At 54.5% G+C, this 14,810-nt stretch overlaps 1 protein-coding gene across 1 annotated transcript; it reads right to left on the bottom strand.

Moving 5' to 3' along the window:
* Positions 1–287: 287 nt before the first annotated feature.
* Positions 288–12,718, bottom strand: LOC145340806 (phosphoenolpyruvate carboxykinase [GTP], mitochondrial-like; the record flags this gene model as incomplete). The annotated part of the gene is made up of 5 exons (XM_080185267.1): positions 288–773; positions 5,575–5,670; positions 6,844–6,981; positions 9,301–9,519; positions 12,556–12,718. Coding segments are annotated over 5 exons (1,071 nt in total), but the record flags the coding sequence as incomplete, so codon positions are not given.
* Between the last annotated feature and the right edge of the window lie 2,092 nt (positions 12,719–14,810).

The following is a 14,810-nucleotide window of genomic DNA, read 5'->3' as shown; positions in this document are numbered from 1 at the left end:
CCCCCCCCCCCATCGCCGACTCTCCGTTACCGGTTAACCGATTAACGCTGGGGGCAATAATCTCGTTCCTACGTTTGTAGTTCTTCAATTTTGAACAGAAAAAGAAATCATCTCCCAACTGCCCAGTGTGGTAACGAGTATTGGATAAGTTGTCAAGGGCAAGATTGTAAACTCGATTTTTGGGGGGGGGAAGGGGCAGGGGGGGACTGGCGATGTCAAAATAATGCCAACCCCTCGCGCCCCCCCCCACCCTACCCTGTTTTTTTTTAAACCCACCCCCACCCCCCCCTCCGCCGCCCACAGAAGGTAACGTGTCCCTCACATCTCCGCCACTCGTTGTTCCAGGCCTTCCAACTCCGTGGTGATGGGCGGTGGCAAGTCCTGGTTGACTTGGACGGTCAAATACTGGCGGATCTCGCCCGCCTCCCGCTCCCAGAATTCCCTGGGCAGGGAGAAGAGCTCCTCCGTGCGGACGTCCCCCAGGCCGTCCAGGTTCAGGGCCCCCGGGAGCGGCACGTAGCCCACCGGGGTGCGCTCGGCGCTGGGCTCTCCGTCCACCCGGCGGCAGATCCAGTCCAGGACCCGGCAGTTCTCCCCGAAGCCGGGCCAGAGGAAGGAGCCGTCCTCCCCCTTCCGAAACCAGTTGACGTGGAATATGCGGGGGAGGCGGACCGCGGGGCGCTGCTCCATGCTCAGCCAATGGCGCAGGTAGGCCCCAAAGTTGTAGCCGAAGAAAGGCCTCATGGCGAAGGGGTCGTGCATGATTACCTTACCTGGCGTCGGGGGGGGAGGGTAGAGAGAAAGAGAAAAGGATCAGGAAACAGTAACCAGAACTCTGCACCACACATGGTTCCCGCAGACTAACCGATCTCTGAGTATAGTTCCCGCAGACTAACCGGTCTCTGAGCATCGATCCCGCAGACTAACCGATCTCTGAGCACAGTTCCCGCAGACTAACCGATCTCTGAGCATAGTTCCCGCAGACTAACCGATCTCTGAGCACAGTTCCCGCAGACTAACCGGTCTCTGAGCATCGATCCCACAGACTAACCGATCTCTGAGCATAGTTCCCGCAGACTAACCGATCTCTGAGCATCGATCCCGCAGACTAACCGGTCTCTGAGCATCGATCCCACAGACTAACCGATCTCTGAGCATAGTTCCCGCAGACTAACCGATCTCTGAGCACAGTTCCCGCAGACTAACCGGTCTCTGAGCATCGATCCCGCAGACTAACCGGTCTCTGAGCACAGTTCCCGCAGACTAACCGGTCTCTGAGCATCGATCCCGCAGACTAACCGGTCTCTGAGCATAGTTCCCGCAGACTAACCGATCTCTAAGTACAGTTCCCGCAGACTAACTGATCTCTGAGCATAGTTCCCGCAGACTAACCGATCTCTGAGTTTAGTTCCCGCAGACTAACCGATCTCTGAGTTTAGTTCCCGCAGACTAACCGATCTCTGAGCACAGTTCCCGCAGACTAACCGATCTCTGAGTTTAGTTCCCGCAGACTAACCGATCTCTGAGCATAGTTCCCGCAGACTAACCGATCTCTGAGTTTAGTTCCCGCAGACTAACCGATCTCTGAGCACAGTTCCCGCAGACTAACCGATCTCTGAGTTTAGTTCCCGCAGACTAACCGATCTCTGAGCATCGATCCCACAGACTAACCGATCTCTGAGTATAGTTCCCGCAGACTAACCGATCTCTGAGCATCGATCCCACAGACTAACCGGTCTCTGAGCATAGTTCCCGCAGACTAACCGGTCTCTGAGCATAGTTCCCACAGACTAACCGGTCTCTGAGCACAGTTCCCGCAGACTAACCGATCTCTGAGCACAGTTCCCGCAGACTAACTGGTCTCTGAGCATAGTTCCCACAGACTAACTGATCTCTGAGCATAGTTCCCGCAGACTAACCGATCTCTGTGTATAGTTCCCACAGACTAACCGGTCTCTGAGCATAGTTCCCACAGACTAACCGGTCTCTGAGCATAGTTCCCACAGACTAACTGATCTCTGAGCACAGTTCCCACAGACTAACCGGTCTCTGAGCATCGATCCCGCAGACTAACCGGTCTCTGAGCATAGTTCCCGCAGACTAACCGATCTCTGAGTATAGTTCCCACAGACTAACCGGTCTCTGAGCATAGTTCCCGCAGACTAACTGGTCTCTGAGCATAGTTCCCGCAGACTAACCGGTCTCTGAGCATAGTTCCCGCAGACTAACCGGTCTCTGAGCATAGTTCCCGCAGACTAACCGATCTCTGAGTATAGTTCCCACAGACTAACCGATCTCTGAGCATAGTTCCCACAGACTAACTGGTCTCTGAGCATAGTTCCCACAGACTAACCGATCTCTGAGCATAGTTCCCACAGACTAACCGGTCTCTGAGCATAGTTCCCACAGACTAACCGGTCTCTGAGCATAGTTCCCACAGACTAACTGATCTCTGAGCATAGTTCCCGCAGACTAACCGGTCTCTGAGCATAGTTCCCACAGACTGACTGATCTCTGAGTTTAGTTCCTGCAGACTAACCGATCTCTGAGCATAGTTCCCGCAGACTAACCGATCTCTGAGCACAGTTCCCGCAGACTAACCGATCTCTGAGTATAGGTCCCACAGACTAACCAGTCTCTGAGCACAGTTCCCGCAGACTAACCGATCTCTGAGTATAGTTCCCACAGACTAACCGATCTCTGAGCATAGTTCCCACAGACTAACCGGTCTCTGAGCATAGTTCCCACAGACTAACTGATCTCTGAGCATAGTTCCCGCAGACTAACCGGTCTCTGAGCATAGTTCCCACAGACTGACTGATCTCTGAGTTTAGTTCCCGCAGACTAACCGATCTCTGAGCATAGTTCCCGCAGACTAACCGATCTCTGAGCATAGTTCCCGCAGACTAACCGGTCTCTGAGCATAGCTCCCGCAGACTAACCGATCTCTGAGTTTAGTTCCCGCAGACTAACCGGTCTCTGAGCAGAGGGATCTGGGTGTCCTTGTGCATGAATCACAAGGTGTTGGTTTGCAGGAGGGAACGGAGGAGGGAAAGGGAATTTTTGTCCTCCGTTGCGAGAGGGATGGAGTTTATAAACAGCGAGGTTATGTCGCAGCTGATAAGGTGCTGGTGAGGACACACCTGGAGTTACTGTGTACAGTTTTGGTCTCCTTACTTGAGAAAGGATATACTGGCACTGGAGGGGGTGCAGAGGAGACTCACTCGGGTGATTCCGGAGGGTTGGTTTATGAGGAGATTGAGTAGACTGGGACTATACTCATTGGAATTGAGAAGAATGAGGATCTTATAGAAAGATATAAGATGATGAAGGGAATAGATAAGATAGAAGCAGTGAAGTTGTTTCCACTGGGGGGTGAAACTAGAACTAGGGGGGGCATGGCCTCAAAATAAGGGGGAGCAGATTTCGGACTGAGTTGAGGAGGAACTTCCTTCACCCGAAGGGTTGGGAATCTGTGGAACCCCAGGCCCAGTTGAGGCTCCCTCATTGAATGTTTTTTAAGACGAGGATGGATAGATTTTTGAACAGTGAAGAAATTAAGGGGGAGCGGGATGGCGGGGGTGTTTAAGGGGAGCTGAGTCCATGAAGAGATCAGCCATTGAATGGGGGAGCAGGCCTCGAGGGGCTGAGTGGCCACCTCTCTGCTCCTAATTCTGATGTTCAAAGATATTGGATAGTGAAAGAGGTACACAGAGTATTGATCGGCAGAGGGATCTGGGCGTACAGGTACACAGAGTATTGATAGGCAGAGGGATCTGGGCGTACAGGTACACAGAGTATTGATAGGCAGAGGGATCCGGGCGTACAGGTACACAGAGTATTGATAGGCAGAGGGATCTGGGCGTACAGGTACACAGAGTATTGATAGGCAGAGGGATCCGGGCGTACAGGTACACAGAGTATTGATAGGCAGAGGGATCTGGGCGTACAGGTACACAGAGTATTGATCGGCAGAGGGATCTGGGCGTACAGGTACACAGAGTATTGATAGGCAGAGGGATCCGGGCGTACAGGTACACAGAGTATTGATAGGCAGAGGGATCTGGGCGTACAGGTACACAGAGTATTGATAGGCAGAGGGATCTGGGCGTACAGGTACACAGAGTATTGATAGGCAGAGGGATCTGGGCGTACAGGTACACAGAGTATTGATAGGCAGAGGGATCTGGGCGTACAGATACACAGAGTATTGATAGGCAGAGGGATCTGGGCGTACAGGTACACAGAGTATTGATAGGCAGAGGGATCTGGGCGTACAGGTACACAGAGTATTGATAGGCAGAGGGATCCGGGCGTACAGGTACACAGAGTATTGATAGGCAGAGGGATCTGGGCGTACAGGTACACAGAGTATTGATAGGCAGAGGGATCCGGGCGTACAGGTACACAGAGTATTGATAGGCAGAGGGATCTGGGCGTACAGGTACACAGAGTATTGATCGGCAGAGGGATCCGGGCGTACAGGTACACAGAGTATTGATAGGCAGAGGGATCCGGGCGTACAGGTACACAGAGTATTGATAGGCAGAGGGATCTGGGCGTACAGGTACACAGAGTATTGATAGGCAGAGGGATCTGGGCGTACAGGTACACAGAGTATTGATAGGCAGAGGGATCTGGGCGTACAGGTACACAGAGTATTGATAGGCAGAGGGATCTGGGCGTACAGATACACAGAGTATTGATAGGCAGAGGGATCTGGGCGTACAGGTACACAGAGTATTGATAGGCAGAGGGATCTGGGCGTACAGATACACAGAGTATTGATAGGCAGAGGGATCTGGGCGTACAGATACACAGGTCACTGAAAGTGGCAATGCAGGTGGAAAGGGTAGTCAGGAAGGCATACGGGCATGCTTGCCTTCATCGGCCGGGGGCACTGAGTTTAAAAATTGGCAAGTCACGTTGCAGCTTTATTGAACCTTAGTGAGGCCGCACTTGGAATATAGAGTTCAATTCTGGGTCACCCACACTACCAGAAGGATGTGGAGGCTTTGGAGAGGGTTACAGAAAAGATTTACCAGGATGTTTGCCCCTGGTATGGAGGGCATTAGCTATGAGGAGAGGTTGGAGAAACTTGGTTTGTTCTCACTGGAGGTTGAGGGGGAGACCTGATAGAAGTCTACAAGATGATGAGGGACAGAGTGGATAGTCAGAAGCTTTTCCCCCCAGAGTCAATTTCGCGGGGGGGCACAGGTTTAAGGTGCGAGGGGCGAGGTTTAAAGGAGAGGCAGATTTTTTACACAGAGGGGGGTGGGGGCCTGGAACTCGCTGCCGGGGGGGGAGGGAGTGGAAGCGGATACGATAGTGAGTTTTGAGGGGCGAATCCATGAATAGGATGGGAATAGAGGGATACGGTCCCCGGAAGGGTCTTAGTTCAGATGGGGCAGCACGGGCGTGGAGGGGCAGAAGGGCCTGTTTCCACGCTGGAAACCTCTCCTCAGGTGCGACCAGGCGCCAGGAGGGGGTTTCACCTCCTCCCCCCTCCCCACTCCCGACCTTTGACCTGGTGGAACCCCGACGCGGAGGGATGGGGGGGGGGGGGGGGAGTACCTTTGTGTTCTGCCGCGGCCGTTGACTCCGACCTCATCGCCGAGCCGATGAAGACCCCGTGACGCCAGTTGAATGATTCGTACACCAGGGGGACGCCTGCGGGCGGGGGGGAGGACGGAGAAAAATCAGCCAAGGTTCCCTCCCCAAAATGGCCGCCGCGGGCTCCCCATTCCTCCCCACCCAGAATCCTTCGGGGCAGAGGAAGCGTACGTCCCGCCCTCGGGAACTTGCCCTTCCTCGGGCCCTCACTGCGCCACCCTCAGTCAACCAGCCCCGTCCCTTCGGCTGGCGCTCCCCGGGTCGGGCCGCAGATTTTAGGCCTCACGTTAAGGCTGGGCCTCACTCTTTTGCCTCACAGCCTGAGGGCAACAGGCCCCGAGGCCCGCCCTGGGACACAGCCTAAATGGAGTAGGCCCTAAAACCACGTCCTCCCTGGGGTACAGCTTGAGTTGTGGGGGGGGGGGGTGTGCAGGCTGCAAAGCAAAGACCTCCTCCCCACCCTCTCTGGGGCACAGCCTGAGGGGAGCAGGCCCCAAGGCCTAGGCCCCCTCCATGCCCTCCCTGGGGCACAACCTGAGGGGAAAAGGCCCCAAGGCCTAGGCCCCCTCCATGCCCTCCCTGGGGCACAGCCTGAGGGGAGCAGACCCCAAAGTCTAGGCTTCATCCACGCTCTCCCAGGGGCACAGCCTGAAGGCAGCAGGCTTCAAGGCCTATATACCATCCACATCTTGGCTGGGACACAGCCTGAGGGGAACAGGCACTAAGGCCAAGACCTCATCCAGGCCCTCCCTAGGACATAACCTGAGTAGAGCAGGCCCCAAGGCCTAGGCCTCAAACACACACCCTCACTGGGCTGCAGCCTAAATGGAGTAGGCCCGAAAGCCTGGGCCTCAGTAAACCCTGGGGGGTGGCGGGAATAGGGCCTGAAGCCTAGGCCTCAACCACACTCTCACTGGGCTGCAATCTAAACGGAGTAGACCCAGAGGCCTGGGCCTCAGCTGCACCCTCACTGGGCAACAGCCTAAATGGAGTAGGCCGGAGCCTCATCCACGCTTTCCTGCTCTGGGAAGACAGTGTGATGGGCGGAGGGTTGGGTTCAAGGTTGGGGCAGGCCCCAGGGCCCTGATTGGGCTCAGAAAATGTGGGCTGAGCAGGCCTCGATCTCCCGGGTAGGTCCGTCCACACGTGGGGTGAGGGCGGGGAGGGAGCAGCGGACAGACTCACCGACAAGCGGGCCTGGAAAAGAGCGAGAAGCAGAGCAGAGTTTACCTTGAGGCCTCCTCCCTCCGAAGATGATGGCGTCAATGGGGACCCCCTCGGGAGACTCCCAGTTCTTGTCCATGATAGGGCACTGACTGGCCGGCGTGCAGAACCGCGAGTTGGGGTGGGCGCAGGGCTCCGCGTCCCCTGATCAAGCAGAGAGGAGAGCGGTTACAACACCGTCAAACACAACCGCAGGCCACTCAGCCCCTCCACTCCACCTTCCCTCCTGTCTCGGAGCGATCGAATAAACTCCATTTGATAAAACCTGGGGGAGTAGGCCCCAAAGCCTAGGCCCCATCCACGCCCTGCCTGGGGCACACCCTGAGGGGAGCAGGCCCCAAAGCCTAGGCCTCAACCACGCCCTGCCTGGGGCACACCCTGAGGGGAGCAGGCCCCAAAGCCTAGGCCTCATCCACACCCTGCCTGGGGCACAGCCTGAGAGGAGCAGGCCCCAAAGCCTAGGCCTCATCCACACCCTCCCTGGGGCACACCCTGAGAGGAGCAGGCCCCAAAGCCTAGGCCTCATCTACACCCTGCCCTGGGATACATCCTAATTGGAATAGGCCCCAAAGCCTAGGGCTCATCCACACCCTCCCTGGGGCACAGCCTGAGGGGAGCAGGCCCCAAAGTCTAGGCCTCATCCACACCCTGCCTGGGGCACAGCCTGAGGGGAGCAGGCCCCAAAGTCTAGGCCTCATCCACACCCTGCCTGGGGCACAGCCTGAGGGGAGCAGGCCCCAAAGCCTAGGCCCCATCCACACCCTGCCTGGGGCACAGCCTGAGGGGAGCAGGCCCCAAAGCCTAGGCCTCATCCACACCCTGCCTGGGGCACAGCCTGAGGGGAGCAGGCTCCAAAGCCTAGGCCTCATCCACCAGGGGCACAGCCTGAAGGCAGCAGGCCCCAAAGCCTAGGCCTCATCCACACCCTCCCTGGGGCACACCCTGAGGGGAGCAGGCCCCAAAGCCTAGGCCTCATCCACACCCACCCTGGGGCCCAGCCTCAGGGGAGCAGGCCCCAAAGCCTAGGCCTCAACCACGCCCTCCCTGGGGCACAGCCTGAGGTGAGCAGGCCCCAAAGCCTAGGCCTCATCCACACCTGCCCCGGGGCACACCCTGAGAGGAGCAGGCCCCAAAGCCTAGGCCTCATCTACACCCTGCCCTGGGATACATCCTAATTGGAATAGGCCCCAAAGCCTAGGCCTCATCCACACCCTCCCTGGGGCACACCCTGAGGGGAGCAGGCCCCAAAGCCTAGGCCTCATCCACACCCTGCCTGGGGCACAGCCTGAGGGGAGCAGGCCCCAAAGCCTAGGCCTCATCCACACCCTGCCTGGGGCACAGCCTGAGGGGAGCAGGCTCCAAAGCCTAGGCCTCATCCACACCGTGCCTGGGGCACAGCCTGAGGGGAGCAGGCCCCAAAGCCTAGGCCTCATCCACACATGCCCTGGGATACAGCCTGAGGGGAGCAGGCCCCAAAGCCTAGGCCTCATCCACACCCTCCCTGGGGCACACCCTGAGGGGAGCAGGCCCCAAAGTCTAGGCCCCATCCACACCCTCCCTGGGGCACACCCTGAGGGGAGCAGGCCCCAAAGCCTAGGCCTCATCCACATCCGCCCTGGGGCACAGACTGAGGGGAGCAGGCCCCAAAGCCTAGGCCTCATCCACACCCTGCCTGGGGCACAGCCTGAGGGGAGCAGGCCCCAAAGCCTAGGCCTCATCCACACATGCCCTGGGATACAGCCTGAGGGGAGCAGGCCCCAAAGCCTAGGCCTCAACCACACCCTCCCTGGGATACAGCCTGAGGGGAGCAGGCCCCAAAGCCTAGGCCTCATCCACACCCTGCCTGGGGCACACCCTGAGGGGAGCAGGCCCCAAAGCCTAGGCCTCATCCACACCCTCCGTGGGATACATCCTAATTGGAACAGGCCCCAAAGCCTAAGCCTCATCCACACCCTGCCTGGGTCACACCCTGAGGGGATCAGGCCCCAAAGCCTAGGCCTCATCGACACCCTGCCCTGGGGCACAGCCTGAGGGGAGTAGGCCCCAAAGCCTAGGCCTCATCCACACCCTGCCTGGGGCACAGCCTGAGGGGAGCAGGCCCCAAAGCCTAGGCCTCAACCACACCCTCCCTGGGATACAGCCTGAGGGGAGTAGGCCCCATAGCCTAGGAGTTAAGAATTGCGAGGGGATAACGCTGAAATGCCTCAGATTCTGAGGGGGTGGGGGAATGGACAAGGAGGGGATAATAGAATGTTCCCCTCCTCTTCGGGGGGGGGTGTGTTAGAATGAGGGGGGGTTGGGTTAGAATGAGGGGGGGGTTAGAAATACAGATTCAGGATAAGGGGGGGTCTCCCATCGGGGATGGAGGAAATGTTTCGCTCAGAGACCGACTAGTTTGCGTTGTCCCGGTGAGGCCCCAGCCTCCCTCCCTCCCTCCCTCCCCCCGTGCCCACGCCCACTTGCCTGGTTTCCACTCCTTGCCCGTCCACGAGGTGACTCTCACCCCGGGGGCCAGCGGCTCGTCGATCCCCTCCCAGTAGACCCCGCCGTCGCTGGTGGCCCCCACGTTGGTGAACATGGTGTTGCTGGCGATGGTGCGCATGGCGTTGGGGTTGGTCTTCAGGGAGGTCCCCGGGGCCACGCCAAAGAAGCCGTTCTCGGGGTTGATCGCCCGCAGGCGTCCTGCGGAGGGAAAGGGAGGCGGGACGTGAGGGAACGTTCGAACGCGGGGCGGCTAGCACCCTCCTCCTGTCCTCTAACACTTCCTGAGTCGCTCCACCAGACGGCCTGTTAATTCAAGACCCAACTGTCCTTTGATTTTTAACCCACAGCGAAACCAGGGTCAAAATCCAACCCCTGTTGGTGTCAATCTCTCTCCCTCTATCTCTCTCACACACGCACTTATTCTCTCCCTCTCTCTCACACACACATTTCTTCTCTCCCTCTATCTCTCCCACACACACTTATTCTCTTTCTCACACACCCACTTATTCTCTCTCTCTATCCCTCCACCAGACGGCCTGTTAATTCAAGGCACATTTGTTCTTTGACTCTTAAACAACAGTTAAACCAGGTAGCGGATCAAAATTTAGACCCCTGCTAGTGTCGCTCTCTCTCTCTCTCTCTCCGTCTCTCTCACACGTACACACACACACACACTCACTTATTCTCTCTCTCTGACACACATTTCTTCTCTCCCTCTATCTCTCCCACACACACTTATTCTCTCTCTCACACACACACACTTATTCTCTCTCTCTCTCTATCCCTCCACCAGATGGCCTGTTAATTCAGGGCACATTTGTTCTTTGACTCTTAAACAACAGTCAAAACAGGTAGCGGATCAAAATTTAGACCCCTGCTAGTGTTGCTCTCTCTCTCTCTCCGTCTCTCTCACACGTACAGACACGCACTTATTCTTTCTCTCTGACACACATTTCTCCTCTCCCTCTATCTCTCCCACACACACTTATTCTCTCTCTCTCACACACACTTATTCCCTCTCTCTCTTTATCCCTCCACCAGACGGCCTGTTAATTCAAGGCACATCTTTTCTTTGACTCTGAAACAACAGTTAAACCAGGTCGCGGATCAAAATTTAGACCCCTGCTGGTGTCGCTCTCTCTCTCTCTCCGTCTCTCTCACACGTATACACACACACACACACACACACACACACGCACTTATTCTCTCTCTCTCTGACACACATTTCTTCTCTCCCTCTATCTCTCCCACACACACTTATTCTCTCTCTCACACACACACACTTATTCTCTCTATCTCTCTCTCTCTCTATTCCCTCCACCAGACGGCCTGTTAATTCAAGGCACATTTTGTTCTTTGACTCTTAAACAACAGTCAAAACAGGTCGCGGATCAAAATTTAGGCCCCTGCTGGTGTCGCTCTCTCTCTCTGTCCACCCCTCTCAGACGTACACACACACTCACTTATTCTCTCTCTCTGATACACATTTCTTCTCTCCCTCTATCTCTCCCACACACACTTATTCTCTCTCTCTCACATACACACACACACACACACTTATTCTCTCTCTCTTTATCCCTCCACCAGACGGCCTGTTAATTCAAGGCACATTTTGTTCTTTGACTCTGAAACAACAGTTAAACCAGGTCACGGATCAAAATTTAGACCCCTGCTGGTGTCGCTCTCTCTCTCTACGTCTCTTTCACACGTACACACACACACACTTATTCTCTCTCTCTGACACACATATCTTCTCTCCCTCTATCTCTCCCACACACACTTATTCTCTCTCTCTCTGACACACACTTATTCTCTCTCTCTGTATCCCTCCACCAGACGGCCTGTTAATTCAAGGCACATTTGTTCTTTGACTCTTAAACAACAGTCAAAACAGGTCGCGGATCAAAATTTAGACCCCTGCTGGTGTCGCTCTCTCTCTCTCCATCTCTCTCACACGTACACACACACACGCACTTATTCTCTCTCTCTGACACACACTTATTCTCTCTCTCTTTATCCCTCCACCAGACGGCCTGTTAATTCAAGGCACATTTTGTTCTTTGACTCTTAAACAACAGTCAAAACAGGTCGCGGATCAAAATTTAGGCCCCTGCTAGTGTCGCTCTCTCTCTCTCTCTCCGTCTCTCTCACACGTACACACACACACACACACTCACTTATTCTCTCTTTCTGACACACATTTCTTCTCTCCCTCTATCTCTCCCACACACACTTATTCTCTCTCTCACACACACACACTTATTCTCTCTCTCTCTCTATCCCTCCACCAGGCGGCCTGTTAATTCAAGGCACATTTTTTTCTTTGACTCTGAAACAACAGTCAAAACAGGTCGCGGATCAAAATTTAGACCCCTGCTGGTGTCGCTCTCTCCGTCTCTCTCACACGTATATACACACACACACACGCACTTATTCTCTCTCTCTCTGACACACACTTATTCTCTCTCTCTTTATCCCTCCACCAGACGGCCTGTTAATTCAAGGCACATTTTTTTCTTTGACTCTGAAACAACAGTCAAAACAGGTCGCGGATCAAAATTTAGACCCCTGCTGGTGTCGCTCTCTCCGTCTCTCTCACACGTATATACACACACACACACGCACTTATTCTCTCTCTCTCTGACACACACTTATTCTCTCTCTCTTTATCCCTCCACCAGACGGCCTGTTAATTCAAGGCACATTTTTTTCTTTGACTCTTAAACAACAGTCAAAACAGGTCACGGATCAAAATTTAGACCCCTGCTGGTGTCGCTCTCTCTCTCTCCATCTCTCTCACACGTACACACACACACACGCTCACTTATTCTCTCTCTCTGACACACATTTCTTCTCTCCCTCTATCTCTCCCACACACACTTATTCTCTCTCTCACACACACACACACACACTTATTCTCTCTCTCTCTCTATCCCTCCACCAGGCGGCCTGTTAATTCAAGGCACATTTTTTTCTTTGACTCTTAAACAACAGTCAAAACAGGTCGCGGATCAAAATTTAGACCCCTGCTGGTGTCGCTGTCTCTCTCACACGTACACACACACACTCACTTATTCTCTCCCTCTCTCCCACACACATTATTCTCTCTCTCTCTCTCTCTGTCTCTCCCTCTCTCCCCGTCCCCCGCTCCCCGTCTCTCCTCCCGCTCTCCGCCTCCCTCGCTCCCTCTCCCTCCCCCCTCCGTCCCTCTCCCCCCCGCTCCTCTGTACCTACCCTCTGAGTCGAATTTCATCCAGGCAATGTCATCCCCCACGCACTCCACCTTCCACCCGGGGAGGGTGGGTGTCAACATGGCCAGGTTGGTTTTCCCGCAGGCGCTGGGGAAGGCCGCCGCGATGTATTTCTTCACCCCGGCTGGGTTGGTGATGCCCAGGATCTGGAGCGGGGAGACAGAGCGTCTGGGTTCACACCGGCCCCTCGCCGCCCGGCGTCTCCCACCCGCGCCGCCCCCCCCACCCCCCCCTCGAAATCTCCAACCCCCCCCCCCCATTCCGAAACTCTGGGGCAAAACCCTGACCCCCATCGCAAACACCAACCCCTCCCATCCATCGAACTCTGTCTACACTTCCCGCTGCCTCGGGGGGGGGGGATAAAGCAGCCGGGATAATTAAGGACCCCCCCCCCACACACACACACCCCGGACATTCTCTCTCCCACCTTCTTCCGTCAATTTTTCTCTCCACCCTCGCTGTGACTGTAACACTACATTCTGCACCCTCTCCTTTCCTTCTCTATGAATGGTATGCTTTGTCTGTATAGCGTGTGAGAAACAATACTTCTCTCTGTATCCCGATACACGTGACAATAATAAATCAAATATTAAGCTGATCTTTCTCTACACCCTCGCTGTGACTGTAACACTACATTCTGCACTCGCTCCTTTCCGTCTCTATGAATGGTATGCTTTGTCTGTCTTGTGCGCAAGAAACAATACTTTTCACTGTATCCCGATTCATGTGACAATAATAAATCAAACATTAAGTTGATCTTTCTCTACACCCTCGCTGTGACTGTAACCCCACATTCTGCACCCTCTCCTTTCCTTCTCTATGAATGGTATGCTTTGTCTGAATAGCATGTGAGAAACAATACTTTTCACTGTGTCCCAATACATGTGACAATAATAAATCAAATATTAAGCTGATCTTTCTCTACACCCTCGCTGTGACTGTAACACTACATTCTGCACCCTCTCCTTTCCTTCTCTATGAACGGTATGCTTTGTATAGCGCACAAGAAACAATACTTTTCACTGTATCCCGATACACGTGACAATAATAAATCAAACAATAGTATCGGTGCTGGGGCCTCAGCTATTTACCATTTATATAGATGATCTGGAGGAGGGAACCGAGTGCAGGGTGTCGAAATTTGCTGATGACACCAAGATTGGGGGAACGGCAAATTGTGCGGAGGGTGTGGAGAGTCTGCAGAAGGATCTAGATAGGCTGGGCGAATGGGCCAGGAAATGGCAAATGGAATTTAATGTTGGCAAGTGCGAGGTGGTCCACTTTGGTAGGAAGAATGGTAGGAAGGACTATTACTTACGTGGTGAAAAACTGCAGCAGGCGAGGGTGCAGAGGGACCTGGGCGTCCTTGTGCATGAGTCGCAAAAACCCAGCTTGCAGGTGCAGCAGGTGGTCAGGAAGGCGAATGGGATGCTGGCCTTCATAGCGAGGGGGATTGAATATAAAAGTAGGGAGGTCTTGCTGCAGCTGTATAGGGCATTGGTGAGGCCGCAGCTGGAGTACTGTGTGCAGTTTTGGGCGCCGTACTTACGCAAGGATATTTTGGCCTTGGAGGGAGTGCAGAGGAGGTTTACTAGGCTGATACCGGAGTTGAGGGGGTTGAGCTATGAGGAGAGGCTGAATAAACTGGGCTTGTACTCGTTAGAGTTTAGAAGAATGAGGGGAGATCTCATTGAGACGTATAAGATGATGAATGGGATGGATAGGATAGGGGTGGAGAGACTCTTCCCGCTCAGAAAGGACAGTAGGACTAGAGGGCACAGCCTCAAGATAAAGGGGGGGGCGGTTTAGAACAGAGTTGAGGAGGAACTTCTTCACTCAAAGGGTGGTGAATCTCTGGAATTCTCTGCCCGTTGAAGTGGTGGAGGCTGCCTCGCTAAATATTTTTAAGACGCGGGTTGATGGGTTTTTGATAGGAGAGGGGATTAAGGGTTATGGGGAGAGGGCGGGAAAGTGGAACTGAGCCACGACAGATCAGCCATGATCTTATTGAATGGCGGGGCAGGCTCGAGGGGCCGGATGGCCTACTCCTGCTCCTATTTCTTATGTTCTAATAGTATGAAATTCAGTGATGTGCGATTACAACACAAAATTCTGCCCGACCATCTTTTGGCTATGTAAATTATACGCAAATTTTGATTAATTTTGATCGAGGCTGATCCTCGAGTATCCTGCATCCCCTCCCCCCCACTTCCCCTCTCCTTCCCCTCCATCCCTTTA

Source organism: Carcharhinus amblyrhynchos, unplaced genomic scaffold (assembly GCF_965287045.1).
Source record: "Carcharhinus amblyrhynchos unplaced genomic scaffold, sCarAmb.v2.hapA chromosome_1449, whole genome shotgun sequence".
NCBI lineage: Eukaryota > Metazoa > Chordata > Chondrichthyes > Carcharhiniformes > Carcharhinidae > Carcharhinus > Carcharhinus amblyrhynchos.
This window is presented reverse-complemented; position numbering and strand designations above follow the sequence as displayed.